This window comes from Bidens hawaiensis, unplaced genomic scaffold, assembly GCF_021521415.1.
Source record: "Bidens hawaiensis isolate Kalapana, Puna unplaced genomic scaffold, B.hawaiensis_p1.1 tig00002343_1, whole genome shotgun sequence".
NCBI lineage: Eukaryota > Viridiplantae > Streptophyta > Magnoliopsida > Asterales > Asteraceae > Bidens > Bidens hawaiensis.
Genome location: NW_027491127.1, coordinates 1,398,074 through 1,425,830, shown reverse-complemented (window position 1 = coordinate 1,425,830; position 27,757 = coordinate 1,398,074). Strand labels below are relative to the sequence as shown.

The 27,757-nt window shown below is 35.8% G+C and overlaps 2 protein-coding genes across 2 annotated transcripts; one reads left to right on the top strand and one right to left on the bottom strand.

Annotated features, from left to right (window-relative positions):
• Positions 1–256: 256 nt before the first annotated feature.
• On the bottom strand, positions 257–3,810 carry LOC143618936 (transcription factor-like protein DPB). Its single transcript, XM_077090987.1, has 9 exons — positions 3,241–3,810; positions 2,432–2,511; positions 1,956–1,999; positions 1,503–1,565; positions 1,266–1,412; positions 1,118–1,186; positions 938–1,036; positions 785–855; positions 257–668 (listed from the first exon to the last, which is right to left on the bottom strand). Exons 1-9 carry the CDS (start codon positions 3,450–3,452, stop codon positions 446–448), a joined length of 1,008 nt encoding a protein of 335 aa, XP_076947102.1. The 5' UTR covers positions 3,453–3,810; the 3' UTR covers positions 257–445.
• Positions 3,811–6,615: 2,805 nt separating this feature from the next.
• On the top strand, positions 6,616–8,347 carry LOC143619011 (protein FAR1-RELATED SEQUENCE 11-like). Its single transcript, XM_077091052.1, has 3 exons — positions 6,616–6,846; positions 7,055–7,622; positions 7,707–8,347. Exons 1-3 carry the CDS (start codon positions 6,616–6,618, stop codon positions 8,345–8,347), a joined length of 1,440 nt encoding a protein of 479 aa, XP_076947167.1.
• Positions 8,348–27,757: the final 19,410 nt, after the last annotated feature.

The window sequence follows — 27,757 nt, the reverse complement described above, 5'->3', positions numbered from 1 at the left end:
AAATGATGCAATAACACTTATTGTGTAAATTATATATTAAAATTTACAACAAAATAACTAGATATATCGCAACTTAGTTCGAGCTAGCACGTTAAGTTGATATAAATTTTAACTAAAAATGTTACCAGATTAACAGTAAAACCATATATGTAATTTTGAAAAAAAATAAACAAACTAGCAATAAAACACTACTTAAAAAGTATAGCAAGCTACTTTAATTTTTATTTCAAAACAAGAACCTATAGTCAAAGTCAAAGGTATATCTTAAACATAAACGACACGCTTCCAATATCCAGTCGAAAAACAAAGAATCTAAAATAAACTATCATAAATTCAAATACAAATAATAAAAAAATATAATCCATATACGAAGCACAAATCCGCCAATAGCAAAGCCGAATATGCACACACACAATATACAAGATATAGCAAAGGTTGTATCCGACTAATTCTCATACTTAACACGCCCCTTTAGTATACCAGGAAGTGGTGGCGGCGACGGTGATGGCGGCGGTCTGGTGGCCCTTGGCGGCGGCAAGGGAACACGAGGCTCAAACATGGCAGACATGCTGGACCCCACACCTCCATCTGTACAAACATTGTTTGACTCATCACCTAACTTCATCGCCTTAAGGACATAATTGTCATCATGTAACTCAAATGGTGTGCTGCAGTTAAACCAAGAATCAAACTTATTAATCATTATGCTAAATTATTAAATTCTTATCAACTTATTAATTTATTATTAAATTAAATAATTCAAAAACACGTGTTACGAGCTAACCTGTTGAAGTCAAAATGAACAAGCTGCATATCTTCGGATATTTCCACCTCAACAGTGGCGTGAGGGCGGGTCTAAAATTAGCAGACAGTAAAACAGTTAAATGTTGCAAAAAGACGATGATAATACACTTTTTGGATAAGAAGCTAACTGTACCTGAACCAGTATAAACGGTAAAGCGACTCCACCACTTGGTGTGTTTCCTGAACCGTATAACTGCCCGTTCCGTTTAATTAAATTTTGAAGACCTACATGCTTTATAAATAAAACACACACACACACACAGTTTAGCGTAAATTAAACAATATAAATAATATAAACAGGTTCGATTCTCACTTGATCTTCCAGTTCCCGTAAATAAGCAGTTTTCTTCTCGATTCTGTTCTTGAGAGCAAGACGTTCACTCTGTGACATTTACATAACATAATAAACAAATAAACAAACCACAATAAATTGATAAATAACCAAAAGAATAAGCTGAGACCTTTAGTTCTTCAATATCGTTCAAGCTAGTTCGAGGTAGGCCCCGCCACTGTATTTCCTTTTTATCTTTAGAAATAATGTCCATCGCCATGAGAACGTTTAGTGCATCGTATACACGTCTACGAATATTCTTCTCATCATATTGTTGCTGTCATGAATATTAAAAAGTTGCAGATAAAAGATATATATAAAAAACAGTAACTGTAAACTACATATAAATTTGTTAAGTGAGATGAACCTGGTCTGGAGCTTGATCACCATTAATAGGATCTGAAAATTCAGCTACGAGTTCCTCTGCAACCTGAAATCAAATTTTCTGTTTCAGTTTTTTGAAGACGATTAGGTTAAAAAGGGGCAGTAGCGAAGCTTGGACCGAGGCACCGAGGGGGCCGGGCTCAAATTTTCGAACGAAAAATGCTAAACTTACACTACGTATAAAAATTTTCGGTCGAAAACGGGTAAATTTACACTACTGTGCAAAAAAACAGGGGGGCCGGGGGTGGAGCTTCGCCAGTGAAAAGGGGTATATAGGTAATTTCAATATACATTAGATAATCAGTTCTTGCAGCTGATATGAAACTATCCATGACTGAGTATATAACCACTAAATAATCAGCTAATAATAACCAGAAGCTTATAAAAAAAAGGTTATATAGGTAATTTCAATAGGCCTTAAGATGACTCCGCTTACCTCGTTATAAGTGGTTCTTCCCTTGCTTTCAACTTTCTCGCACACTAATCATGACAAAATCAAAGAAATCATTAGCTCACAAAGACAGCAAAAAAGGTAAGTTAAATAACAGGTCAAAACAGGTTCAGGCCCATGTAATCTTTAGCATAGGCCAACACATAAGAAAAGACGTTTGTCTTTTTCTAAATTCATTAGTTATTCATGGTGTTAAATGTCTATACAAAAGCTATATTGTTACAATAACAATCTAACTCTTTTCATAATAAGATTTAGAAAGTTTCAGAAAATTCGAATAAAATTTGGGCGACTTTCAACCAGTTTGACCAATTTCTGCGCCAGTTGACTTTTCAAATAAGATATCTGTTTGCCGTTTAATATAAAGTATAACTCAAATCGACCCATTTACACAAACGAGGGAAATAAAAAGAAATCATTATTTTGAGTATTAAAGAAAAGGAAACAAGCAAAGATAATACCTTTCATGCTGAACTGACGAAGTCCTCTGCCGCCTTTATCTCCTCCCGTTGCACGTTGAGCTCGTTTTTTCTTCTTATTGCTGTTTAAAGCAATAACAAAATTATTCTACAAAGTTAAAAGTTAAAAATAAAAATCTCTCTCTCACATTACCCACCCGTTTGTGTTAAAAATATTAAAAGAAAACATTAACAAACTATAACTAACTTATGCAGATTCTAAAAACTGGCTAATACATACAGACACCTGCTTTTGTTAGACATAACAATTCACAGCACGGTCGTCATGGAACCAATGATCATTCAAGCCAAAAAACCCCAAATTATTTGACACTTCCTAGTAAATATAATGGGTCCCGCTATCAGTACACCACCTTGCCTATCACATCATACGACCCGTATGACTTTTATTAGTGGTCACATCATGCATTTCTTTGTCGATCAAAAAATCACCCAGCCCGTATAATTTGTCTCTCATACGACTCGTATGACCTTTTCAGATATGAACTATCAAAATGACCCGTTTAACCACTTTTCGTCCTACCATGTTATACCATACAGGCCATATGACATGTCACTGGTGTCCAAATGGTACATCAGTGGTGTTTGTATAGCCGGGCCCACCTATAATAATCATGTATGGATAACTTGTGTTCTTTGGGTTCTCTCATCTATTCAAATTTTTTTTTTTAAATCACCCAAATTCTAACAAGCAAACCCTACATCTTCAAGATTGATACTTTAATGTTTTAATCTACTTTTTTTTTCAAAAAGTCAACGAATTAACCAATAATAATAATAATAATTCTCACCCAGCAGACCCTTGAGATCCGGCATTATCAGCTTGAATCTCAAGATGATTCAACCTCAAAAACGTGTTCTCACTCGCAGGCGTTGCCGCCATTGCTTCCACACTCCGACCCGACGGCGACCCGGCACTTCCACTTGTCGAAACGGATTGACCCGACCCGACTCCTCTCGAACCACCCGGAAACCCATTCTCCAAATTATCATTCGATCCCATCGTCAAAATCAAAAATTCATCGAATTGGGCGAATACCCAGATGAAATTGACCCGAATTGGATCTGGGTTTACGAATTAAAGTGAAACTGATAAGAAATTGGGGAAAAAAGATTCTGGGTTTTTGAAATTGGGATCTTTTTAGGGTATTAGACTGAAATTGGAAAGATACCCAGATGAAATTGACCCGAATTAGATATGGGTTTTCAGATTAAAGTGAAATTGATGGGAAAAAAGATTCTGGGTTTGTTAAATTGAGGTCTTTTTAGGGTATAGAACTGAAATTGGAGAGATACCCAGATGAAATTGACCCGAATTGGATCTGGGTTTTCAGATTAAAGTGAAATTTATGGGAAATTGGGAAAGAAAGATTCAGGTTTAGTGAAATTAGGGTATAGAAGTGATAAAGAGACGGAATTTGCAGGTGGGTTTTGATTAGAAGAGAAGAGTGGAGAAGGTGAGATGAGAGGCGTTGGTTCGAGAATGGGGAAATTGAGGAAGGAGGGAAATCTAACGAGGGTTTGTACGAATTTATTTATTTATTTATTTATTATTATTATTATTATTAAGTTAAATTATATGATGCTATAATTGTGTTTAACTAGGAAATTTGGTTTGTGTTTTGCGACGGGTTTATGTTTCTTGAGCTGGAATGAACTAATGAAGGCTAGAGGTAGTGCGGTCTAACCTGTGTGTTGTGATGGTGATGCGACGGGAATTAAGTTGGTATTGATTTGGTTCGTTATGATGCTTTAAAAAAGGAAAACGAAAGAAACATTTGAAAATTTATTAAAAGACATTTGGTTGAATTTCACTTAAATAATGTCGCGGGGCGGGGGGGGGGGGGGGGGGGGCTAGTTTTTTATTTCGATGTACTCATTATAGCAAAGAAAGAGAAAATCCAAAAATATAGTCATGTAAACAAAACGGGTATTAAAAAGCGTTTGTTTCGTTGTTTATTATTATCAAGTAACACCGAAAACTCATGCTACAAAACATGTGTGTTATGAAGGATACCAGATGAAAGAAAAAACCCAAAAGGCATAACGTATTCGGTTAATTGATTAATTAAGCGTGATTTAGTTAAAATATATATTAAGAAAAAAAGTCTGGCCGTATGGATCCCCAAATGATAAATATACACCAATTTTCTATTGTATATGGTATCAAGTACACGAGTGTTCTCAATATATAACCAATATTAAATAGAATATCATGAAAGTTCCGTAAAAATTTATATATGTTGATTGACATAATGAGAGTGATAAAGATAGTAAGGTAAAATGTTACATAACTATCTTATATATTACATATGTTTTTTATGTGATTGATTATTTGAAAAATAAGAATAGAACGGTGTAACATATAAGCATAAAAGAAGAGTTGTTACAATAGTACGTATGGTAAAACATATATGATGAACGTTAGAAAGAGAGTGAGATGTGTGGTTACATAGTCATATACTCATATATATCAAAGCTAAAACAAGACATATAATTGTTTATGTGGTTCTTGTAACATTTGTCAAATATAATGCGTATCATGTAATTACAAAAATGTGATGATATTTTATATGTTTATACAACTAACCAAGGCTTTTGTTATGTTGATGACTACTTAGAATAGTTGGTATGGATGACTTTGAATTTTGTTTACATTGTTAATTTATTTATACTAATCAAGAGGTGCTTTTAACAATAAGTCAAAACATAGTTATTAAATCTCCAATAAATCATGACGAAGGTCGAAATGGGTAAAAGTGACACACTATCACGAAATAGCATTCAAAGTTATCAATCATAAATACTGTCTGATATTACTTTTGGATGGATGAAGTGTTATATTTTGATAGGAATTATTATGGGTGATGTCAGAGACACCATCCAAAAATGAAAACACCCACCCACTACGCGGCTTATCGCTCGATCCGCCGTGGATCACCCCCTTTTATCTTATTATGTCAACTGCTTTTGTCTTATTATGTTTGTACCAAATACGCGGCTTAGTGATTGATCCGCCGGTGATCGAGTACACGTCAACATCAGCAGATCAAATCCGTCATAACCCGTACGTAATACGCCGAGGATCGATCGATCCGCCGCTGATCAAGTCAATAATTTAATTTTGGCACATCCGTCTCCCTTTCTCTACATATATCATGCTCATTTCTCATTTTTCGTTGTAGACAATATTTTTCGTTGATTAGATATAGAAAGTATTTGTGTTTTGTGTTTGTTAAACTATAATGGATTTATATGATATTTTGTTTGGTGACTGGAACGACGAGCAGGCGGGCTACGCATACAACGATCAGCCGGGCAGTCGGGCTTGCCAGATTTGAATGAACTTCCCGACTTGAACCATAAGCCGGGGTATGGAAATATCGAGCAGTACGACTTACCAAATCCTGACCAGGTTATTTAGTGTGTTTATATAAACTTTATATAGTAGAACAATGCGTTAGTTATTTTTTAAATATTATATGTTGTCTTGCCAAAATATTTTTATCAGGGGTATATCATATATGGCGGAAGTCACCCTTCGTGGCCGGAGGATAATAGGACATCGTCTAATACATATGAGGCCAGAGTCGAGGAGTCTTATGGTCAGTCTTCGCAGCAGTTACATGTAGACGGTCCGTATTACGGAACTCAGAATTCGTACCAGTTACCTTTAGGAGAGCAACCATACATGTCAAGACCAGTCACGAGCAACGTCGTTGATGGCATTCAAGAGGGTCACCGCGAAGAAGGCGATGACGATGTTGATGATGATGATGATGATGATGGTGATCGTTTCATACGGGAGACGTCATTTTCTTATGTAAGTAATAATGTATGACCTATTTTTTTAAAAAAAAATTATTATTATTCTTTTTCAACACGTTACTAAATATTACTTTATTTACATTGCTTGATATCAGTATTTTGATTCTGTTGCTGAGTTGGTGGATTGGGTTAAGAAGACATGACGTGAGCATGGCTGTGTTATCTCAGTCCAACGTTCAAGGGAGAGAAGTGTTGAACTTGTATGCAATCGAGGTGGGGAACCAAAACTCAAGGGAACGGTGAGGCATACCGGGAGTATTAAAAGGGGTTGTCCATTTAAACTTGTCGGGAGGTACAACACGCCAGGTGGTTGTTGGAAGGTAGAGGTTGTCAACGAGATGCACAACCACGATCCCGTTTTGTTTGAGGAGGGGCACCCGACACTAAGGAAACTGACCGACGAGGAAATTGATATGGTTGCGACGTTGCATAGGCAGGGTCTGTGGCCTGCTAAAATTAAGTCAGCCCTAAAGAAAAGCTTTCCCGGTAAAAAATGTATTACTAGGGATATAAACAACGTCATGAAGGTTCTTTATGACCAAGATAAAATTGGTGACACCCCCATGCAGGTACTTGTTGTCAGAATATTATTATTTTGTAAGTGTCTTTTTAATATATATTATTTTGAATATATATTGTTTTGTTTTATCATATATAAAAAATATATATATTGTAAGATTTAATAAGAATATTATTAATAATATCATTTTATTAGTATAATCATGTTTAATAAGAATATTTGTAATATTTATTAATTTTTTGTTAAACCCAACGTAGGTACTTGAAAACTTTCTTCAAACCCATGGGTTTACCTTTTACACATGGGAGAATCCTTCCACCAATAGGACGGAGAATGTTTTCTTTTCTCACGAGAAGTCGCATACCATGTGGCGTGCGTTCCCAGATTTGTTGCTGATTGACACGACGTACAACACCAACATGTACAAGTGGCCGTTCGTTCAGTTTGTTGGTGTGACGTCGACATTAAAGTCTTTCTGTATTGCGCACACGGTTATCTTTAGGGAGCAAGAGTGTAACTTCACATGGGCCCTTGAACGCCTTAAAGACATGTTCGTCGACTGCAGGGAGCCGCGTGTCATCCTGACTGACAGGGACCAAGCCTTGATGAATGCCTGTGAAACAGTCTTTCCCAATGCTACCAAAAACCTTTGTAGGTGGCACATCATGCAGAACATACAGAGAAAACATAAGAGTATTTTCCAGGATGATATCTCTAAATCATTCAATTACTGGTGGAAAGTACTGTATGAGTCGCCAACAAAATTTATGTACGACTACAACTGCGGTCAAATGAAAGCCGCGTTAGCTGGACACGGCAGACGTGGTAAGTCTTTGTCTTTTATGAAAACATGATTTTAGATTCTAGTTGTACATTGCCTAAATTGTTTTTTTTATTATTTGTTTGTAGAGGCTTGGTATTATATTCACGACAACTGGTTGGTAACCTACAAAGAGAAGTTCGTGTCGTGCTGGATTGACGACCGACTAAACCTCGGAGAGCATACAACAAACAGAGTAGAGGGCCAGCACGCAAACTTGAAGAGACACCTTTCGGGGCCGAACAATTCGCTAGACTCTATTGCGGCGTTTGCCCTTGAGGTCGTGAATTCCCAAATGGAAAAAATCAGTGCGACCCTTGAAGACTCCCTTGTTAGGATCAAGAAGTACCTTAAGTTGACTTTGTTTGAAAAGCTACATAACAGGGTGTCACTTTTTGCTATCGTTAAACTTGACAAAGAGCTGACCTTGCTTGACACATTGCTAGATACGGGGGCGGAGTGCGACCACCGGTTACAAACATCATGGGGCTTGCCGTGTGCTTGTAAGCTTAACTGGCACACTATTAACAATATACACATTCCATTAAAAGACATAGACCCCTTTTGGAGGAAGCTCAATTTCAGTCTGGTGTCTGTTGGACACGAAGAACCAGACTATGAAGCGGAACTGGAACATGTGAAAAAACAAGTTCTAGGACTAAACAACCGAATGCAAAAAAAAAAGTCTATTCTCAAAGATAATATCTGTTTTTCGTGGGAAATCAAATAAGGAGGAGCCTGAGAAATGAGACGACCCTAGGGGGCGTCCAAATCTAAACCAACAAGCAAAGAAAAGATATACCCCTAGACAGAGCTCGTACTCCCTGTCCCCGTCAACTGATACCCACAGACACAGGTCGTACTCCCCGTCCCCGTCAACTGATCCCCACAGACACAGCTCCTACGCCCCCTCCCCGTCATTTGATCCCCACAGGCACAACTCCTACGCTACCTCCCCGTCATTTGATCCTCACAGGCACACCTCCTACGCCCCCTTCTCGTCATTTGATCCCACAGACACAGCTCCTACGCCCCCTCCCCGTCATTTGATCCCCATAGACACAGCTCCTATGCCCCCTCTCTGTCACGACAACCAACACCCGAAGCCCCCACCCAATCGTTGTCGCGTTCACAGTCTCGGTCACATGCCCGGTTTAAGATACCTAAACCACCGAAACGCTCATCTAAAAAGCATGAGACTCCAGCCGACCTTCGTTTTCCATTACTGCGTGACCCTAAGGGCGTCCCAATCATAGAAAGTTAAAGGCACCTCATTCCCACCTGGGCATACCTGTTCATTTCAGGAATAAAAGATGTAAAGCCAGATGGTAATTGCGGTTTCAGAGCAATCGCTGTCGGCTTAGGCATGCGTCAACAGAACTGGAAGGAGGTCATAGCAAGCATGAGGAATGAGATGGTCACTAACAAATCCTAGTGGAGCGAAAGGTTGAACTACGAGGTAACCGGTAATTATGACACGGTTCGTGATTCGCTGGACTACTCAACGTCTGCTTTATTCCAACAAAAGAGTAGGTGGTTTAAGTTACCTGTGCACGGACACGTAGTTGCTCAGACGTATGACTGTGTTTTAATCAACCTCCATCTGACCTACAATAAGAGTTACTTCCCAGTGAGAATGAGTCCGGAACCACTATCTCAGATTCCGGTAATAGTAGTGTTAAATCTTAAGGATAATCATTGGCTCAACATACAATTAGAAGGGAATTTCCCCATGCCGCTACCAGCACGTCAATGGGAAGGATACGCCAACGAAGCGGCGCACGAATGGAAGTCTTTGTACGAAGATCGTATAAAAGAGTATATGCAAATAAGGGAAACTTGGCGAGTGCAAACTGAATAGCCAGTTTATTTAGGATGATTTGTAAAATGTTTGAGATGTTTTGTATTATTATCAATAATTAGGGTTAAAATGTTTGTGTTATTAAATAAAAATAACTTGATAAAATATATAACTTTAAACTAATTTAATTTTTAAAATAATATTTGTTTAAAATAATATTTTCGAGAATAAATTTTAAATAAAAAATTATTTCAAAATATAAAACATGATATTTAAAAATATATAACATGATAAAAAATCTAACTTATAAATAATTTATTTTTTAAAAAATCTAACTTATAAAATATTACTTTTATGAAAAATTAAAAATTTTCATTAAAAAAAACGTAAATTAAAAAAAATATAATAGAACCATAAATATTAAAATATTAATGAATATCTTCAAAAAGTAGATCGGATCTGCCGCTTAGGGGTCGATCCGCGGCGGATTCTGCTGTAAATCGGATCAGCGGCTTAAGGGTCGATACGCGGCTTATCGACTTTAATTTTTGAAGATGTTAAATACCCACGGGTTCTAACCGTTCAAATCGCCAAAATCAAAATAAACCCTCAACCTTTCGTTCAAAACATCCCCCAGATTATACCACCAAAACCACCACCACCACCACCAGAAAATAATGACGACGGGGTCCGAAAATAGCATCTACACAGCCATAATAATTTCGTTTAGAAATAGTGGTGGCTGTGTGAATGTTATTTTGGAGTCCGTTATTATTACAAAATAAAGGCCCAGATAAAACTATATGTTGGCGGAAAATAATGACGACAAGGTCCAAAAATAGCTTTCTATGCAGCCATAATAATTTCGTTCTGAAATAGTGGTGGCTGCATAGATGTTATTTTGGAGTCCGTTATTATTACAAAATAACAATAATATATATAAAATAGATTTTAAAAATATATATATATAAATACATATACATTAATAATATATATAAAATATAATTTAAAAATATATATTTTCAACCTTGTTTTTTTGCATTCGGTTGTTTACATATATTTTAAAAATAATAGTGGTGACTGTGTAGATGCTATTTTGAACTTCTGAGCTACCAGTGCAACTGCTGTGAGCAGGCGGAACACTTTAGTAGTCCCCCTTCATATATCCCGACAGTGTCCTTTACTTGGGATTTTGGTGACTGCGTCGGGAAGCACTGGTAGCTCTGTAATAATAAAGTCCTGTATCAACCTCCATGGGGTGGGTTTCCAATGTAATAAGGAAGATGGCACCGATCTTTGATGAATTCGGTGTCCCCACAAACAGTCGCCTTGCATGATAGATCGCAAGGGCCAGCTGATGGAGGAAATATGCGGGCATAACGGTACCTGTATACGGTACTAGTTCCGGTGTATCTAGGTACTAGTTCCGGATTTCCGGGTGGCTAGGGAGCTGCTGTCGGCCAAGATACCCGGGAGTAATGATTGATTATTCTCCATTTCTAGTGGGGCAAACCTGTAGCCGTGGGCCGGCAAAGAGCTGCTGTGTTGATGCTATTTTGAACTTGTATTTATTCAAATTTGATTTAATATCCAGTGCCTTTTGATGTATTTATTCAAATTTGTAATTTATTATTGGTTTAATATAAAATTTGTGTTGTTAATTGTTATTAGTTTCAATTCGTTTATATATTCAAATTTGTAATTTAGTATTGGTTCCATATCAAATTTGTGTTTTTATTAGTATAAATCTGTTTATATATTATGAATATATAAAATTATTTTATATAAAATTTATTTATACCTTAGATAGTTAAATTAAAAAAATAAATATATATATACTACTAAGCGGCGGATTGGGCGATAAGCCACGGATCGAAGTTAAACACAACCCTAACCCGCCGCCCCCATTAGTTTACACATTCCATCTCAAACAAACACCACCTTTGAGACTAAAACCCTAATTCGCCGTCCCCCAATAGTCCCGAACTTCGTCACCAACTTCGACCCGACAACAATAAGGTAACTATGTTTTACTCTATTTTGATATAGGTGTTCATTTATATTAAGGGTTTACGGGTTTGTTAATCAAACTGGTTGATTTAAGGGTTTGGATTAAGGGCTAGATAGAAAACGGGTTTGGGTTACGGGTATGATGTTTAACGGGTTTGGGTTTGTGATAAACGGGTTTGGGTTACCTTGTTCGATTGCTCTTGATTTAAATAGTAGATTCGTAATTAGAGACTCTGTTATTGTTTATTTTTATAATTTTGGTTTCGGTTTGAGTTCAGATCAAATTTAGAGTGAATTTGATTATGATATGAATTGATAATTGGATACTGTTTGTGTGGATTGTGGTTTGGATTTGGATTTGGATTTAGCCGAAACAGAGGAATGGTTTTGGCTTAATTGGGTTTGATAATAATTGGGTTTGGGTTACGGTTTGACCCGGAAACAGGTTTGGGTTACGGGTTTGACCCTGAAACGGGTTTGGGTTACGGGGTTGACCCTGAAACGGGTTTGGGTTACGGGTTTGACAAGGAAACGGGTTTGGCTTACCGGTTTGACAATAACCGGTTTATATTTATGTGTTAAACATAGATGGCGGATAGATACATTGAAGGGGACGAACTACTTGATATTTACCCGCATTTGAGGTTTGACCCGGACTCCGATTATCAAATCAAGTTTACGCAGCTTCGGAGAATGGAGCCAAAACCTAACTCGTTCTTGTCTAGGGAGTTTATAAAATTGGTTCGGGCGGAAAACAGGCTGGAAAGAATTGTAGGAAATGATACACCGTGGGAGAGATTGTTTACCGCAGAGGAGCCAGCTTACCGGGTCCTCACGCTAGAGTTTTACTCAACGTTCGTTTTCAGGTATTTTTTTTCGTTTTCAATTAACTTATAAATAAAGTAACATTTTATTATTTAACAAACATGTAAATATTGTTTCAGGCCACGCCCGGAGGGAGATTTGCAGGTCCCGATGCTGGTTGAGGATGCGGATACCAGTAAGGCGGAGGTTCGGTTCCGTATTTTCGGGATTTGGCGTCAACTGTCGATGGAGGAGTTTGCCAGAGCGCTAGGCTTGTACACAATTGAGGATATAACCGCCCCTGTTTACACGGAGAGCATACACGAAACACCAGATGACGTGTTGAGACGTTTTTGGACGGCGATTAGCGATACACCTTGGCCTATAAAAGACGGAGAATTCGAGCCAGACAACAAAGCCTCAGCCATCAGGGACCCGTTGCACAGGTTTGTATATGTATATGTTATTATATTATATTAAATTATATTATAATAATATTTTATTGTTTTTTTTATAGGTACCTACACAGGCTTATAGCACACACCGTACAGGGTCGTCACGAGGGTTCAGAACACTGCAACCTCCGTGACCTGTTTTATTTGCGATGCCTGCTTACGGGGAGGCACTGCAACCTAGCTCGGGGTTTCGGCGACTACTTCGCCATTTACTCGCACAGGCAGGGCCGCGGGAAATTGGTTGGTGGCATGTTCGTTACGCGGATTGCCATTTTTTGGGCTACGGAACCGACTGCAGCACCTACCCATTCAGCCGCCGCTTCCGCCGCAGGAGCTGGACCGTAGACGGGCACAAGGCATGCAAATCGTCAAGAAGATTAACCGCCAGTATCACCTGGTCACTAACTTCAAATCTCCCCCGTACGAAGAGGTCCCGCTTGTTGAGCCTCCCCCAATCGAGGAGCCGGAGGTGGAAATTCAGGGCCCCGAGGTTGACGGTGATCAGGTACGTTATATTTTATCGTTTAATTTTCTTTTTTGTATCTTCGTCTTATTAACGTTAACTTATCATGTTAATAGCAGCCACCGCATCAGCACCCGCAACGCGTTCCGCGTACACATCGCGCGGTGCGTTTGGATCCGGGCACTGACTCCCGGCTACGGAGACTAGAGACTTAGGTGAGCTGGATGGTTGGTTATTCGTCTGCCCAGCAACATGGAGCCCAGTACATGGTACCAGCGCCACGTTTCGACGAGGAGGTGAGCGATGACGACGCGGGTGGTGCCGCATTTTAGATTTGTTTTTTTGTATGCTGTTACTTTTTCCCGAACTCGTTTGGTTTTTTTTTCAAACTCGAATGTATTAATTATTATTATTTTATAAATCTGGTCATGTGTTATGCTTATTTTGTTCGTTTTTGGTTTTAAAATTGTTGTTTCGTTATTAGTTTAAAACCGACAAAAATTCTGTTACACCCGACATACAAAAAAAGAAAACAAACATAAGTCGTTATTATTATATAAATCTCGTTCCTTTTCACCCGACATACAAAATTGTTGTTTCGTTGTCACCTTCCAAAACAGATCAAGAAACGGTTACACCCGAGCCAAAAAAAAAACAAACAAAAGAAAAATAAGGACTAAATAAAACAAAAGACAACAAAAAGACAAAATCATAATAAAATAACAAAAAGGACAGCTACATGACAAAAAAACACAACTTTCTAAAACACCCAAGCCATAAGCGACGGATCGGCCGATCCGTCGCCTAGTGGGTGGGTGTTTCCTAAACACCCCATGGTGTATCTAAAAAACCCCATTATTAAACATTTGAATAAATAAAATATTAATATAATGATAGATTGATTCGATGTAAAAAGCAAGTCAAATATGTTTTCCTAAGATATTTTCAGTAGATTGAGTTTTTAAATGATAACCTTAACATATAATTTGTTTTAGTCGAACGATTTTAAATATTTAATAGATAAAACTAAAACTATAAACTTAAAATCATTAAAATGGTAACAAAAATAGACATAATTATTTTTTCATTCAGTACAAAATACCTTTCAAGTAGAAATGCAACTATTAAATTAACACATCTACATATTTTTAGTTATGATACACACACAGCTATATAAACATATAATACACCTTTTTTTGTTACATTTGATTAGCACTATGTAATATAATTAACATGATTCTAATCAAACAAGCCTCAAGTTGTTACCAAGGATATGTTGGTCTTTTTCTTTCAACTTCAGCCCTTTAATTCCTCATGTGGTCCTTGTGGATGTATGGGAAATGCCTAACGTTATCCAACTTTCTTTTGTGAAGTTTAAGATTGTCAAAGCTTAAATGTTTTATCTTATTTTTATTAAATTAATAACTACTAATATATTTAGTTATCTATCATCAAAATTACTTCAATTTATATAAAAAATAATGAGCAATTGCCTTTTATGGTTATATATGTTTTCTCCTCTCTACACAATATAGATGGTTTTTGTAAATCTACACTCTTTTGGGGTAGGTGCTAAATTATAAAGTTACACACATTGTTTCTTGAAAATAGAATATAAACAAAAAGAAAAAGATAAATGCTTGTAATTCAAGTAAAGAGTACTCAACACCCTTCTTTTTAATCAATGCATGCTTAAAAAAAATGAATAAATAAAAACAACCGAAAGGTAGACCTAGTTAGACAACCCACTAGCCCTTGGAAAAGGATGACCAATATAAATCCCTTGGTTTTTTTTATGTTAAGTTGGTGTTAGGCTATGAAAATGATGTTGAGATGAATTTATGGTTTAAATTATTTAGAGTAAAAACAATTGTCAAAGTGAGCCATGACTTTGTGCTTGTTTGTTTGAGTAGAGACTTACATAAGACCGATCACACATCCTTGAATAACTCCTACTCGAACACACTTAAATGTTAAACTCTCCTTTTATCCACAATTAATGAGCAATAACAAGTATTTTAGACAGGATATTTTTTATGAACTTATTATCGTTTTTGTTTACAATGGATGTTTGAATGTTTGATCTGCCTATAGTGTTGCATAATTTATCCTGTATTAACCTTCTCACCCTTCACAAAACATGTCCATTTGTACCAGGGCTAGCCTAACGATTTTGGTGGCCTAAAGCAAGCAAATAATCGAGGGCCTTTTTCTAAGAAATTTAGAGTTGTACTTTCCAAAAAAAATTCATCCCGATTCACATTCAATTGAATGAATAGGTTAATTTTTAACTAAAATAGTTTCAGTCCTCTTTAGTACTCTATTTTATAATATAACCTAGTACATAATTATTTTTTCATTAAAAAAAACCAATGATAATTTAAATATGTTGAAACACGTCATGATGCAACTTGATTGTAGTATACTGAAAAACATCATGTGAAAAACAACACACAAATTGGTCCTTTTTAAACATTGACGTTTACAATTATGATACACGTATACCATTTTAATTTTGATAAAAAATAAGCTAGATAGGATAATGTTGAATATTAACCTTATGAACTCGAAATAAGTTTTGATCGCTAATTAGGAACTACTGCATATGTGTAAATTATAATTCATTTTTTTAACAACATATACTCAGTCATTGAATTAATACATAATTTAATTTAAGATTACTTAAAAAAAGCCCTACCAAACAGACTAATAGAAATAGAAAAGAGGTACGTTAAATCCTAGAAAGATTATTTTTATATGTATGCATTTTGGGCTTTAATTGTTCTATTTTTTGGGGCTCTAAAGAAAATTAATTCCGTTGACATGTAAGAGGCTCGAACCCTGGTTATCATCACAAAGAAAAAACGGAGATAAACTACCACCGCGATATAGCAGTTAGTTGCTTGTAATAGCTAAATAAAAATTATATATTTATTTATATAGCTCTATTTAGAATGGGGCCTTAAATTTTTGAGGCCCAAAGCCTTAGCTTGAGTTTGGTATACAGTTAGGTCAGCCCTGCTTTGTACACAAAATATCATTTCATCTTTTATTTAAGATTAATCATGGACGCGTGAAGATACACAACGGGCAACAAGAAACAAATAAAGGGTGTTTATGAACAAGTTTTAAAAGTTAAAATGTAAATTGCTTCTCTTATTATACTACCAATGCATGTAAGTTGCATGCTGAAAATAAAATCCTACTTGAAACTCTCTACCATGAGTTACCCGAGATCCATTTGTTAAAAGTTTAAAAGACACCAAACTTAAACGAGCATTAGCCCAAAAATAAGTCTATTTAATAAAAGAGCCCGAACAGAATCATGAGAAGTCTATCACTTACATAACTTTATATAATATAATAAATATACACTTAAGTAATGATAATTATTATATATAAAATTATGATTTTATGTTATTATATAATATTATAATTATGAATATATAAACAATATAGTCTAATATAGGGATGAGCTTTTTTTCCTAAATGCCTGTGCCTGTACCTGTTCAGTACCCGTACTTGTACACATACCTGTACGTGTCTATTGGGAACGGGTATGTGTACGCAAATTTACTGATTTTAGGTACACGTACTTTCGGGTATAGGTACAGGTACAGGTACAGGTACAGGTACGGTACGGGTATTACAGGTACTGGTACCCGTTTAGAATATGTAGAGGTTTTATTATGTTCCAACACTTATGACTTAACTTTCAAGCATGATTTTCAAAACATAATATATATTAGTTGAATAAGTTCATTCTCAACTTATATGCGTATATTCATATATTGTATATTCGTATATTTTTATTCCATGTATGTGTAATCATGTATATAATTAAATAACATGTATTAACTCTCTCTTGTTTTTATATAGAAATTGAGGAAGCAATAAACTAAAAAAAGGAAAAGGAAATGAATTTTATATTATGGCTTATTTGATTCATTTTTAGTTTTGGTATTATGTTTTGGTTGCGGTATTACGGTTCTGGTATTATAAATAATTGATTGTCAGTATCGTACCGTTACTTATACCTAGTTTAGTGGAGATTTTTTTTTAAAAGAACAAAGAGATACCAAAGCGAGTACCGTACCCAAAGTACCTGTACCTGTACATATACCCGTACCCGTACCATATAATTCGGGTACAGGTATAGGTACCAAGATTTACTGATTTTAGGTACAGGTACTTTCGGGTACAGGTGCGGGTATAGGTACGGGTACGGTCCCGATCTCATCCCTAGTCTAACATAAATAAATTTATAAAATGATTAATAAATGAGTTGAGCCCAATCCGAGCTCGAGATTTAGAACCTGAGCTTGAATGAGGCCTAGCTCTCGTAAGTTAAGATGAATCAAGCTCGATCGTGAACAAGTTTGGGCTCGAGTCAGCCATTTACACCCGTAGTTAAAACAGAACTAAAAACAATGAAACAACTTACTGTTACAACTTTAAGCAATGAACATGCATACATGATCCAACATTAACACTATAGTATATACAAGCTTTTAACAAGCAGAGCTCAAATCCAATATTTAAGCTTTTCAAATAAACGAGCCAAGCCAAGGGCGAGCTCATTTACAACCTAATCGCCTTCATTACATAAATCCAAACATCCCATGTATCCGTGACCCGGACAAATGAACCCATTATCACTAAGAAAACAAATGTTGATTATAATTAAGAACCTAAACTTAACTTTAGTAATGGAACATCCATATAGGGTTGTCCAAAATGCTCGCCGCTCGTTCGTCGTTCACTCAAAAATTGCTCGTTCAATTTCGGCTCGGTTCGGTTTAGAAACAATCTAAGCACGGGCAAAGCCTCGCTCGGTTTGGTTTGGTTCATTTTGCTCGAATTATTTTTTATTTATTAGTTTTATATATAAACTTTATGAATATATATAAAAGTATACTACTTTTTTTTAAGTTTTTAAAATTTCAATCTTTTGTGTTGAATTCAAAGTTCAAATTTAAACCATAGCCGCTCGTTTTATATATGTTTTGTTGTTAACTTCGAGTTTTATACATTTAAAATGTAGAACTTTAGACAATTTAGATTTGAAAGTCTTGAATTAATGATATTTTGAAGTTTAAGAAATTTAAAATTGGAAACTTTGTACGAAATCAAGCAAAACCAAGCCGAACCAAGCCGCTCGGTTTCAAACCGAACCAAGTTCAAGCATAAAGATATCGCTCGTTTCTTTAAATTCAATCCGCTCGGTTCGGCTCGCTTTCAAACCAAACCAAGTATGAGCATGTCCGCGTTCGGTTCGTGAACAACCCTACATCCATATGACACCAACAAACATCAAGCTACAGAGTCAACTGAAGAAACAAAAAACCGACTATTTGACCGAAAATACGGTCAAAATAATGCATAAACAGAGTGTCTTAGCAGAGAGAAAACTTGAAACCATTCAAAGCTACCAACTTTACATAAACTTTGTAGTAACTTGACAGTTCAACAAATAAACTTTGAGTGATTTTAGTTGAACGGTCAAGAAACTTAGTTACTATTGGGTGAATGTTTCCTGATAAATAAAGATGCACCAAAAACAAATCTGACAAAATTTATATGTGTGTTCATGTCAATGGTGAGAGGACATCATGTGTTTTCAAAGACAAAAGCAATCTGCAGAAAGACAGAATAATGTTACAAGTACAAGATGTGGAGAAACTGCAGCAATGACTATATCATTCTGCTGTCTCCTGTCTTTACCTTAAAATAAATTACCAAAATATTTATAAAAAAAAATCAATAATACAGTTTTTGTAATCGTATTGAATATGTTAGGTATTCATAAAATGAACGAGAAAACAAAGTGTTTGTGGATTGGCCCAACCTGACCCGACTTGTCTCGACCCATACTTAAAATAAACTTTTTTGACCCGAACACATTTTGGCTTGCTAGTTGTCACCTAACCTATATCTGACCCCTCCATCCTACCTCCAGTTGGTCGAATAGGGTAGCGGTGTATCTCTAATAGGTTGAGCAGGGGGCGTGCATTGGTAGGTTTTTGGCTCAAACTGAAAATTTGATTTTTGAATTTTTGAAAATAGTTCGTTTTTGGTTTTTTAAGTTTGAAAACATTTGGGCTTGAAATTTTTGGGCCAAAAGAAAAATGGCCAAAAATAATGAACTTGGACTAAAAAACTTTTGGGCCTAAATATTTTTGTTAGTTAATAATTAATTGATTATTATAATTTGAGCTAAACTATTTGGGTTATGCTATGTCTTAAAATCTTATGAAGTAATTAAAATTCTAAATTAAAAATGAAAATTCATAAATTTGGTTGGGTTTCGTTTTTCTGGTTGCAATTACAGACAAAACCAAAAGTTTGGTTTTTACAAAAGCATAAAACCAAACCGCCAGTTTTTGTTTGGGTTCGGTTTTTTCGACTACTGATCGGTATTTCTAGTTTCATGCACACCCCTAGGTTGAGTTAAAATAAGCAAACAAATAAGTGTACCCGGTATAATCCCACTCATAGCTGAGCTGCATAGCTATTGGTACAGGCTGCTCTCGCTGAGACCCTCGGCTCCAAAAACCTTTTTTTCCTGGAAAGTAAACAGGTTAAATGGGTTGAACGGGTTGCAAGTCATCCTAAATGTGTTCAATGCATTGAACCTATGAAGCTTTATTTAAAAAAAAAACAAAAGAAAACTTAGATAACTACTTTAACAATATAGTTTTTGTCATAAAAATGAATTACATAAAAGTGTATGTGAATTTGGCCCTACCTGACCTGACATGTTTCGACCCATACTTTTAGACCCGAACCATACTTTTGTAAATTGTATCTAAAATGAATCAAGACAACTCAGTTCACTTGAGCAGAGACAAAACTCCAAACCGTTCAATGCTACCAACTTTACATAAACGTTGTAATAACCTGACAGTTCAAAAAATGATTACGGGTTTTAAGTTTTAACTTTGAGTAACTTTAGTGGAAAAGCCAGAAAACTTAGTTACTATTTGGAGTTGGACCGATGAATAATGATAAGCGAAAAACAAATCGGACAAATTTTTAATGTGTATTCATGTCAATGGTGAGTGGACATCAAGTGTTTTATCAAAGGCAAAAGCAAAGCTGTAGAAAAACAGAATAATGTCACAAGTACAACATGGGGAGGAAGTGCAGCAATGGCCATACCACTCTCTTGTCTTTGTCTAAAAATGAAGTTTCAAACTCAAAAGATATAAAACAAACATTTTCAATAATATAGTTTCTTTAATCGTAATGAACACATTATATGGGTTTTCGTCCTACCATGTGTTACGCTAGAGAGTTCTACTCTTGTGGCGGCACAATGACTATCAAGTGGCAGCGGGCGGTATGGTTTCCCGGGGGAACGCCCAAGCCAAACTCTGAAGCCAGCATGAGACCGGTTAAGACAACATAGTCTGGCTAGAGTGGGGCAACGAGGCTCTCCAAATTGGGGGAGTGCGGTAGCCTAAATACAAGAAAAGTCGTCGTTCTAAAAAATGTTCATAAAATAAATGAAAAAACAATGACCCGACATGTTTCGACCCATACTTAAAATTAACTTTTTTTTACCCGAACGAGTTTGGACTTGTTAGTTACCTAACCTTTTGGACCTCCCATCCCACCCCAAGTCGATCGATCAGGGTAATGTTGTATCTCTAACAGGCTGAACTAACTGAAAAGGTAAACAGTTTAAATGGACCGAACAGGTTGCAAGTCATCTGAAATCCTCCTAAGTCGCTTTATTTAAAAAACAACTTAGGTAACTATTTCAACAATAAGTGTATGTGAATGGCCCTATCCGACCTGACATGTTTTGGCACATACTTAAAAATCAGCCTATAATCATATGGCAAGAAGGCTAGAAAGTAAGTGAAGACAGCAAATGTGCAAGAAATTATAGCTAATCTGATTATGTAGAAAACAAAGGAATGAAATGCAGCGCGAAAACAAAAATTACTATAAAAACGAGTAAATGACATAAAATCCTTTATTCTTCACATCTTAAGTCAATTAAGTGAATTCAAATATAATTTGGCTTTACAATCTTCTACGTAGTAGCCTGTAAGGGTCTCAGTGGGAGCAATCGCTTTATTCCTTAGGGTGGGGTATGAAGCATATTTTACCCAAATCCTACCAATAGCCCTGCTTCGGGGGGATTTTACTTGGTATGTTTGTTTGTTTGCTTGCTAATTAGTAGCCTATATGTATGTCTATAGTCAATCAAGGATAGTATCGCACTTCTGTACATATTCTTAAGAAATGCTTCACTTCCAATATAAAGCATACGCATAATCGTGGTTTTAAGATGCGCATGGCATTCCAATGCACTTAGATCCCAAAAGCCGATGCGCGATGTGTGAGATGTGTGTGTATGCGAGGCGTTTGCTATTGAAAAGAAAATATACTAGAGAAACAATTTATACATGATAATTTAACTTGTTAACTTTTAAACACGATAATATGAGATATCATCACTAACACCCATCAAATTTGTTCAATTGATGGTTTAATTTGATCAAATACTCAAACCCATTGCTCAATCGATGGGCATATTTGTTCAAAAAGATTTGAAAGACTTAAGTATGCATAATACACGATGCGGTAATGGAAATGCATCATTGTAGTTGATGCGAATCCATGATGCGCATGTGATGCGGTCTATTAGTGCATCTTTTAACCAAGTCCGTAATTAAATAATAATCTTCTAAAATAACTTCAAAGTCAAATAAACTTATGGTTTGAGAAAGATGCATGCAGGATCCTTATCACCTATTCGGTCCAAGATGAGGATCATATCAATCGGTGACGGTGAGACAGACAGCTGGTAAACAATATGTAAAATTAGGCATTTGATGGCGTTATCAAACTTAAATGCAAACTAATCGTGAGTCCCACCTAAATTGCAAACCAAATATAGATGTTGTCTACGTAAAAACTTTCTATTTATAATCTCACTATCAAGTTCATCCCCTTATCCACCATTAAACTAATTAACATGCATATGCCACAAACATGGACAAATAAACCATGATCTATTAACAATAAAGATATTTATAGATGTATCACCTTAATCAGAAGTAAGTGATTTGGCTACTGACAGTTAAACGTCATTAACTGATCATAAGATGAATGAAAAAACAAAGTGTGTGGATTGGCAGCCCATCATGACCCGGCATGTTTCGACCCATACTTAAAATTAAATTTTTTTAACTCGAACAAGTTTGGACTTGTTAGTTGTTACCTAACCTTTCTGACCCGTCCATCCCACCCCTGGGTAATGTTGTATCTCTAAAAGGTTGAGCTAACTGAAAAGGTAAACGGGTTAAATGGGTCGAACGGGTTGCAACTTGCAAGTCATCTGAAAATGATTTAATATACTTAAACTTAAATTTCATTAATAATACTTTTACATGTTCAAACACTCAAACCCATTTCTCAATCGATGGTCCTAATTATTCAAAAAGATTTGAAAGACTTGAGCATGCATAATACGCAATGCGGTAATGGAAATGCATCATTGTAGTTGATGTGATTCCATGATGCGCACGTGATGCAGTCTATGCACGCGTTTTTTAACCAAGCCCGTAATTACATATTAATCTTCTAAAATAAACTTCAAAATCAAATAAACTTATGGTTTGAAAAAAATGCATGCATGATCCTTATCACCTACAACTTGCGGGTCTAAGATGATGATGATCATACTACTCGGTGAAACAGACAGCTGGCAAACAGTATGTAAAATTAGGCATTTGATGGCGTTATCAAACTTAAATGAAAACTAAACATGAGTTGCACCGAAACCAAAAATAGATTTTTCTACACACATCCTACGCGAGTATTACAATAATGCATTGAATCTCTCAATTAACACAAAATTTGACTTTCTATTTACAATCTCACTCTAAGGTTCACCACCTTATCTCCATTAAACTAATTAACATGATCTATTAACAATAATAAGATTTATTACCTTAATCGGAAATGAGTGAGTTGTCTACCATCAAAGTCCTTGTCGGTCGATTTGCTAGATGGCCCATCATGACCAGACATGTTTCGACCCATATTTAAAATTAACTTTATTGACCCGAAAAAGTTTGGACTAGTTAGTTGTTACCTAACCTTTTAGACCCGCCCGTCCCACCCGCAGTTGGTCGATCTTGGTAATGTTGTATCTCTAAAAGGTTGAGCTAATTGAAAAGGTAAACGGGTTAAATGGGTCGAACGGGCTGCAAGTCATCTAAAAACCTCCTAAGTTGCTTTATTAAAAAACAACTTCGATAACTATTTTAACAATAAGTGGTATATAAATTGGCCCTACCCGGCCAGACATGTTTTGACACATACTTATCAACTTATAATCATATGGCAAGAAGATTAGAACGTAAGTGAAGATAGAGTAAATGTGCAAGAAATTATAGCTAATCTGACTATGTTAAAAGGGAAGGAATGAAATCTAGACTGAAAACATATATTACTATAATATGGATATAAAACCCTTTATTCTTTGCATCTTTAGAACACATGTCAAACTCAAATATCAATAACTGTATTCAAATATAATTTGGCTTTACAATCTTCAAAGTAGTAGCCTATATGGGTCTCAGTGGGAGCAACCTCTCTACAGTCTATCCCTCAGGATGGGGTATGATTTTCCCTCATCCAACCATCCCCAAATCCTATCAGTTGCCCTGCTTCGAGTGGGATTTTACTCGGTATGTTTGTTTGCTATATCTATCAATCAATCATACCCAGTGGAATCCCGCCAATAGCAAAGCTGTAAGTAGGGTCTGGGGAGGGTGGGATGTAGGCACACCGTACCTCTATCCAAAGGGATAAAGAGGTGGCTTCCAGAGAGACCCTCAACTCTAAAAGAACATATGTATGCGGGAATATAAGAGGAGATCAAAGTTCACAGTAATATAATTAATACTAGCACGTAGTAAAATTAATACTACTAATACATAAAATATATAATATGACAAGAAAATAGCATAATGGTGTGTGACTAAAATAAGGTAAATAGCAGCCCTTAAGGTATTCCTTTCTCCCTAAAAATCCTTAACTTTAATTCTACGTCTCCAAGAATTCCTATCCTCAACCATGTCCTCGGAGAGGTTTAGATCTAGCAAACCATGCCTAATCCTCTCATCCCAAGTTAATCTAGGTCGGCCTCTACCCCTATTTCCCTCTATAGTAATGTTTTCTATAGTAATGTTTTCTACTGTTCTAACAGGATTCGTCGTCTGTCTAAATACGACTATAGTCAATCAAGAATGATATCTCACTTATGTACATATTCTGAAGAAATGCTTCACTTCCAATATCAAGCATACCCATGGTTGTAAAAATACTGCCTAGGCTCTGATTAATCACTAAATCCCTACCCTACCCGCCCGACTAGCACCTAGCAATTTCTTCAACACTGAGCATACCCATAATCTTGATTTTAAAATGTGCATGTCACTCCGATGCACTTTAATCCCAAAAGCCTATGCAGAGCGTTCGTTAATAAAAAAATTTACTCGAGAAACTATTTATACATTATATTTTGACTTATTAACTTTAACCACTAAAATATAAGATATTACTATTACTATTAACACATGTCAAATTTATCCAATTGGTGGTTTATTTGTTCAAATACTCAAACCCATTGCTCAATCGATGGACAGATTTGTTAAATAAGATTTGAAAAACTCTGACCCATTACATTCGATGGTCTAATTTGTTCAAATACTGGTCAACTAACGCATAGACCGCATCACATGCACATCATGGAATCGCATCAACTACAATGCGATTCCATCAACTACAATGCGCATCATGGAATCGCATCAACTACAATTCGATGGTCTAATTTGTTCAGATACTGGTCAACTACTCGAGAAACTATTTATACATTATATTTTGACTTATTAACTTTAACCGCTAAAATATAAGATATTACTATTACTATTAACACATGTCAAATTTATCCAATTGGTGGTTTAATTTGTTCAAATACTCAAACCCATTGCTCAATCGATGGACAGATTTGTTAAATAAGATTTGAAAAACTCTGACCCATTACATTCGATGGTCTAATTTGTTCAAATACTAGTCAACTAACGCATAGACCGCATCACATGCGCATCATGGAATCGCATCAACTACAATGACGTGTTTCGATCACTCCATCAAGCGCATCGCGTATTATGCACGCCCAATGCGCGTATTTTTTTAACCAAGCCCGTAATTGCATATTAATTTTCCAAAATAACTTCAAAATCAAATAAACTTATGGTTTGAGAAAAATGCACACAGGATCTTTATCACCTCTTCGGTCCAAGATGATAATCATATCAATCGGTGAGACAGACAACTGGCAAACAATATATAAAATTAGGCATTTGATGGCGTTATCAAACTTAAATGCAAACTAATCGTGAGCCACCTAAATTTCAAACCAAAAATAGATGTCTACTTTAAAACTTTCTATTTATAATCTCACTCTCAAGTTCATCCCCTTATCCACCATTAAACTAATTAGCATGTATATGCCACTAACACGCACAAATAAACCATGATCTATTAACATTGAACAATAAAGAGATTTATAGATTTGTTACCTTAATCAAAAGTAAGTGATTTGGCTACTATCAACGTCATTAACTATTCATAAAATGAATGAAAAAACAAAGAATTCCAATAATATAGTTTTTGTAACACATTGAACACAAATTGTTCAAAAATGAATGAAAAAACAAAGTGTTTGTAGATTGGCCCAACCCGGCGTGACCCGACATGTTTCGACCCACATTTAAAATCAACCTTTTTGATGCGAATACGCTTTGACTTGTTAGTAATTACCCAACCTATCTGACCCACCCCAAATGGGGTGATCTGGGGTGACGTTTTATCTCTATTCTCTAACAGGTTAAGCTAAAGAACTTTACTCTAGAAAAAAACTTAGATAGCCATTTTAATATAGTTTATGTGGATTGGCTCAACCTGAACCAACATGTTTCGACCCATACTTATAACTCAACCTTTTAGACCCGAACCATCCCGAGTTTGACTTTTGAATATTGTCTCTTATGTACATATTCTTAAGAAATGCTTCACTTCCAATATCAAGCATACCCATAACCTTGACTTTAAAATGTGCATGGCGCTCCAATGCACTTTAATCCCAAAAGACGAGGCACGATGTTTGAGGCATGTGCATATGTGAGGCGTTCGTTACTAAAAAAAATACTAAAGAAAGTATTTATACATAATAATTTAACTTGTTAACTTTTAACACTAAAATATAAGATATCATCATTAACTCGGGTCAAATTTGTTCAATGGATGGTTTTATTTGTTCAAATACTCAAACTCATTGCAGTCGATTGTCTAATTTGTTCAAATAATGGTCAAATGCCGCATAGACCAGATCACATGCGCATCACGGAATCACATCAACTGCAATGATGTGTTTCCATCACCACATCAAGCGCATCCCTTATTTATGCCCAATGCGCACATTTTTTAACCAAGCCTGTAAATTGTAATTACAGGTTAATCTTCTAAAATAAACTTCAAAATCAAATAAACTTATGGTTTGAGAAAGATGCATGCAGGATCCTTATCACCTACAACTAACGGGTCTAAGATGATGATCATATCAATCGGTGAGACAGACAACTGGCAAACAATATGCAAAATAAGGCATTTGATGGCGTTATCAAACTTAAATGCAAACTAATCGTGACTCACCTAATCCACCATTAAACTTATGGTTTGAGAAAGATGCATGCAAGATCCTTATCACCTCTTCGGTCCAAGATGTTGATCATATCAAATGTTGAGACAGGCAACTGGCAAACAATATATAAAATTAGGCATTTGATGGCAATTATCAAACTTAAATGCAAACTAATCGAGAGAGACACAGAAATTTAAACCAAAAAAATAGATGTTCTCTACTTAAAAACTTTCAATCTATAATCTCACTTTGAAGTTCACCCCCTTATCTACCATTAAACTAATTAACATGTATATGCCACTGACACACACAAATAAACCATGACTATTAACAATGAAGAGATTTACAGATTTACTACCTTAATCAGAAATAAGTGAGTTGGCTACTGTCAACGTCATTAATTGTTCATAAAATGAATGAAAAAACAAAGTAGTCAAATAATATAGTTTTTGCAGCATATAGAACAAATTACCTGTTCAAAAAATGAATGAAAAAACAAAGTGTTTGTGGATTGACCCAACCTGATATATTTCGACCCATACTTACAATCAACCTTTTTGACCCGCACACGTTTTGACTTGTTGGTTGTTAACCAACCTATCTGACGGACAGACCCACTGATCTGGGTTATATTGTATGGGTCAAACGGTTGCAAGTCATCCGAAAGACCTCCTCGTCTCTTTACTAAAAAATAATTCGATACTCTTTCAATTATATGATTTTTTGTCCCGACATATGTCAATCCATACTTAGAATCAACCTTTTAGACCTAATCAAAAGGTCATTTAGAGATTTAGTTTACAGCAAAGTACTTAATCAGACCATGTGGAAAGTCATACATCATAATTTCTATAGAATGAAGTATGAATGAAAGAAAC

What these genes read in the sequence shown, in the direction of transcription:
- LOC143618936 (XM_077090987.1), bottom strand. Translation starts at nt 3,452, where the DNA reads ATGGGATCGAATGATAATTTGGAGAATGGGTTTCCGGGTGGTTCGAGA. An exon ending in GGATCTCAAGGGTCTGCTGG is followed by an intron (nt 2,512 to 3,240) that starts GTGAGAATTATT and finishes TGCTTTAAACAG; the next exon opens with CAATAAGAAGAAAAAACGAG. An exon ending in ACGATATTGAAGAACTAAAG is followed by an intron (nt 1,187 to 1,265) that starts GTCTCAGCTTAT and finishes TAAATGTCACAG; the next exon opens with AGTGAACGTCTTGCTCTCAA.
- LOC143619011 (XM_077091052.1), top strand. Translation starts at nt 6,616, where the DNA reads ATGCACAACCACGATCCCGTTTTGTTTGAGGAGGGGCACCCGACACTA. An exon ending in TTGGTGACACCCCCATGCAG is followed by an intron (nt 6,847 to 7,054) that starts GTACTTGTTGTC and finishes AACCCAACGTAG; the next exon opens with GTACTTGAAAACTTTCTTCA. An exon ending in AGCTGGACACGGCAGACGTG is followed by an intron (nt 7,623 to 7,706) that starts GTAAGTCTTTGT and finishes ATTTGTTTGTAG; the next exon opens with AGGCTTGGTATTATATTCAC.